Source organism: Hypanus sabinus, chromosome 2 (genome assembly GCF_030144855.1).
Source record: "Hypanus sabinus isolate sHypSab1 chromosome 2, sHypSab1.hap1, whole genome shotgun sequence".
Taxonomy (NCBI): Eukaryota; Metazoa; Chordata; class Chondrichthyes; order Myliobatiformes; family Dasyatidae; genus Hypanus; species Hypanus sabinus.
The window spans coordinates 75,697,610-75,701,604 of NC_082707.1; the positions used below are offsets into that span (position 1 = coordinate 75,697,610).

The following is a 3,995-nucleotide window of genomic DNA, read 5'->3' on the forward strand; positions in this document are numbered from 1 at the left end:
ACCCCATTCTCCTACCATCTTCCCTTTCTTTTGAAGCACTTACTCATCAAGAATCTATCAACATCCACTTGAAATATCAGTTGGCCTCCACCTTCATCTGTGGCAATTCACAATTCACCTCTCTCTGGCTGATGAAATTCCCCCACATGAAGATGCAGAGATGATTGAAAGAAGTGGATTGGAGTCATGATCTAATTACATGGTAGAACGGACCTCAGGAGAAGGCTTACTCCAGTCATTGACTACCTCAGTTATCATGAGCCTCTTGCTTCCTGTGGGGTTGAACACTGAGTTATGATGCAAAGCTCATGGTCTTTTCTACAAGTTTTCTTTGGTCTAAAATAATTACGAATTTCTACAGAAGCAAAATAATAAACAACTGCATCCAGACAACAGTTTCCATTAGCCAGACAAATAGATACACGAACAAAAGTGCGAACAATATCCTGCTTTACACAATCTTGTCCTGAGCTCTCAAACAAAAATTGAAGAAAATATCCTAAGTGAAAGGGCAAATAGCAAATGAAAAAAGTGGCTAGGTTTGTAGCAATGATTGCTATGGTTTTGCTAAACCGAATACTTCCATAAGATTCCATTTTTCTTTTGCGAAGTGTTGTGATAATCTGAAATGAGCAGAAACTCAAAATGATAGCAGGAATTATAAATCCAGCCAGCTCAATGACGATGACAATCCAGAGGCTGGAAGGTTCCTTGGACTTTTTGTTAAAGCATTTGTGCTGGTCTTTAGCTTCTTTGGTTAACTGTATTTGCAGAGAAATTCTTGTCAGACTCACAAAAGTCCAGGTTATACCACACGCAATCGCAGCTTTCATTGGTGACCTATAACGAACTGCATTTAATGGGTACTTTATTGCAATGTATCGATCCACGCATATGCAGACGGTGGTGTAGATGCTCACATACATGTTCAGAAAATAAAGACATTCAAGAAATGCACAGAAGTTGAATCCGAGATTCCAGTCATTCTTGTAGCTGTATACCTTGAAAGGTAAAGACAGGAGCACCAGCGTATCAGCCACAGCCAGGTTGGTCATGTATATTGTGGTCTCTGTCCACTTCCTGAGCTTCCAGCAGAACACCCACAGGGCCATTGTATTGAACAGTAATCCCAGTAGAAATATTGGGATATACATGTAAAACTGAAAACTGTTGTTAGTCTCTGTAAAATTGCACAGCATTTCTTCCAAACTGCCAAACTGTAAGAGAGTAACACAATATATATTCAAAGTAAGATGTGTATTCAATGAAGCTTTAAATACTCCCAACTTCTTAACTGAGTTTCTTCAATAAAAGCTTCCTTTGACAATATTAATTGAACTCTATGCATGAGATCCTTTACTAATAACAGAATATCCATGCAATACATGCTCATACATTTGAAATTGCCTGTCTTGTTAAAGATGTTTTAAGCAGTGGGGTATAGTTTATAGACAGTTTAGCAGAGAAGGCATTAGGAACTAACAATTATAAAACTCTGAAGTCTCCAGGTCTGAAACCTGGGCAAAAAATAAATTGCTAGTAGAACTCAATGGGTCAGGCAGCATCTGTGAAGGCCTTTGCTCTGCCCATCTGGTCAAAAGCTGATGACTACCCTCCTTAACAATAAGATCCCCATCAGTGTTAATGTCATCTGCACCCTTACTGATCATATTTTTTCAGATTCACATCCAGATGGTTAATGGAAATGACAAACAGTAAGTGTCCTAGCACAAGTCCCCATGGTCATAGGCTTGCAATCATTAAAACAAACCTCAACTGTCCCTCCCGGGTTCCTATCACCAAGTCAATTTTGAATCTAGTTGGCTAAACTGCCCTGAATCCAGCAGGCTCTCAATTTTTGTTTTTTATATTTTATTTTTTTATTGAGGTACAGTGTGGAATAGGCCCTTCTACCACTGTGAGACACACCACCCAGAAATTCCCTGATTTAATCTCAGCCTAAATCACGGGACAATTTACAATGACCAATAAGCCTACCAAGCGCCCATGGGAGGAAGGTAGACTGCCCTGAGGAAACACAAGTGGTCATGGGAAGAACGTACAAACTCATCATAGGCTATTTCTGAATCGCTAAGTTTGTGCCTTCAGGCTCCTGCATCTCCTCTCTGTTGGTAGCAGTGGGAAGAGGGCATATCCTGGGTGACAGGGGCTCATAGTGACAGGTACCACCTTTTCGAGGCATTGCTACTTGAAGAGGTCCTCATGATGCAGCTGACTTTGTGCCGTTTATTTTGATCCTGTGCAGAGACCCCTCCATACCAGATGTTGATGAAACCAGTTAGAATGCTCTCCACAGTGCATCACTAGAAGTCTGTGAGTGTCTTTGGTGACTTACCAAATTTCCTCAAACTCCTAATGAAATATATCCGCTGCCTTGTTTTCTTTGTAGCTGCATTGATACATATGGCCCAGGATAGATCATCAGAGATGTTGAAACCAGGAACTTGAAATTGCTCGCCCTTTCCAGTGCTGATCCCTTGATGAGGACTGGTGTGTGTTCCCTTGTTCTAACCTCTCTGAACTCCACAATCAGTTCTTTGGTCTTACTGATGCTGATTTCAAAGTTGTTGTGATACGAGTCAACCAGCTGACCTATCTCACTTCTGTACGCCTTCTTGTCACCATCTGAAGTTCCGCTAATAATAGTTGTGTCATCAGCAAATGTATAGGTGGCATTTGTTATTATAGGCTGTGCTTATCCACACACTCATGGGTGTAGAGAGAATTGAGGAGTGGGCTAAGCACACATCCTTGAGGTGTGGCAGTGCTGATTATCAGTGAGGTCAAGATGTTATTTCCAATCGACATAGACGTTGGTCTTCCAGTGAGGAAGTTGAGGATCCAGTTGCCGAGAGAGATATAGAGGCACAAGATTTGGAGCTTCTTAATCCAAACTGTAGGAATGATTGTGTTAAATGCTGAGCTGTACTCAATAAACAGGATCCTGATGTAAGTAGTAATATTGTCCTGCTGATCCAAGGCTGCATGAAGAACCAATGAGATCGACCTGCACAGGATCAAAATCACTGTCAACCTATTGTGGTGATAGGCAATTTGTAGTGGATCCATGTCCTTGCTGAAACAGGAGTTGTTTCTATCCTTAATGCACCTCTCGAAGCAGTTCATCACTGTAAATGTGAGTGCTACCAGAAGATAGCTGTTTAAGACCTCTCACCCTACTGTTTTTGGGTACTGGTATGATTGCTGCCCTTTTGAAGCAGGTGGGAACTTCCGACTATAGTAATGAGAGATTGAAATATTTTTTGAGCATACCTACAGGTTTTCAGAGCCCTACCAGGTACAGCACTGGGTTCTACCACACTGCGAGGGTTTACTCTCCTGAAAGATGTTCTGACATCGGTCTCCAAGGCAGAGATCACAGGTAACTGGATGCTGCCTTTCCTCAGAGCTGTAGTTTAATTCTTCCTTTTGAAGCATGCATAAAAGTCATTGAGCTCATCTGGGAGTGAAACATCACTGCCGTTCATGATGTTAGATTTCACTTGTAGAAAGTACTGGCCTGCAAACCCTGACAGACTTGATATGCATCTGATTCCACCTCTAAACTCAATCAGAATAGTACTTTGCTTTTGAGATAGCTCTCTGGCCTTCTTGTCTAGTCCTGGATCACCAGACTTGAATGTCACAGATCAGCAGACTACAAATCTCCTGCCTCATCCAAGGCTTTTGATTCAGATGTGTAGAGTATGTTCTTGTAGACACACACTCATCCACACAAATTTTAAGAAAGCCAGTGATAACTGTGGTCTACTCTTTCAGACTTGAAGCTGAATCCCTGAATACTGTCTGGTCCACCAACTCAAAGCAGTCCTGTAAATGCATCTCTGCCTCCCTTGTCGATACCTTCTTGGTCCTCTCTCCTGGTGCTGCAGTCTTCAGTCTCTGCCTGTCCTCAGGGAGTAGGAGTGCAGCTGCTAGGTGATCAGACTGTCCCAAGTGTGGGTGTGGGATGG

General features: G+C 42.1%; 1 protein-coding gene across 1 annotated transcript; it reads right to left on the reverse strand.

Annotated features, from left to right (window-relative positions):
- Window positions 1-254: 254 nt before the first annotated feature.
- LOC132403645 (G-protein coupled receptor 35-like) lies at window positions 255-1,112 on the reverse strand. The gene has a single exon (XM_059987146.1). It carries the CDS (start codon window positions 1,110-1,112, stop codon window positions 255-257), a length of 858 nt encoding a protein of 285 aa, XP_059843129.1.
- Window positions 1,113-3,995: the final 2,883 nt, after the last annotated feature.

Coding starts and splice junctions, on each gene's coding strand:
- LOC132403645 (XM_059987146.1), bottom strand. CDS start 1,112: ATGGCCCTGTGGGTGTTCTGCTGGAAGCTCAGGAAGTGGACAGAGACC.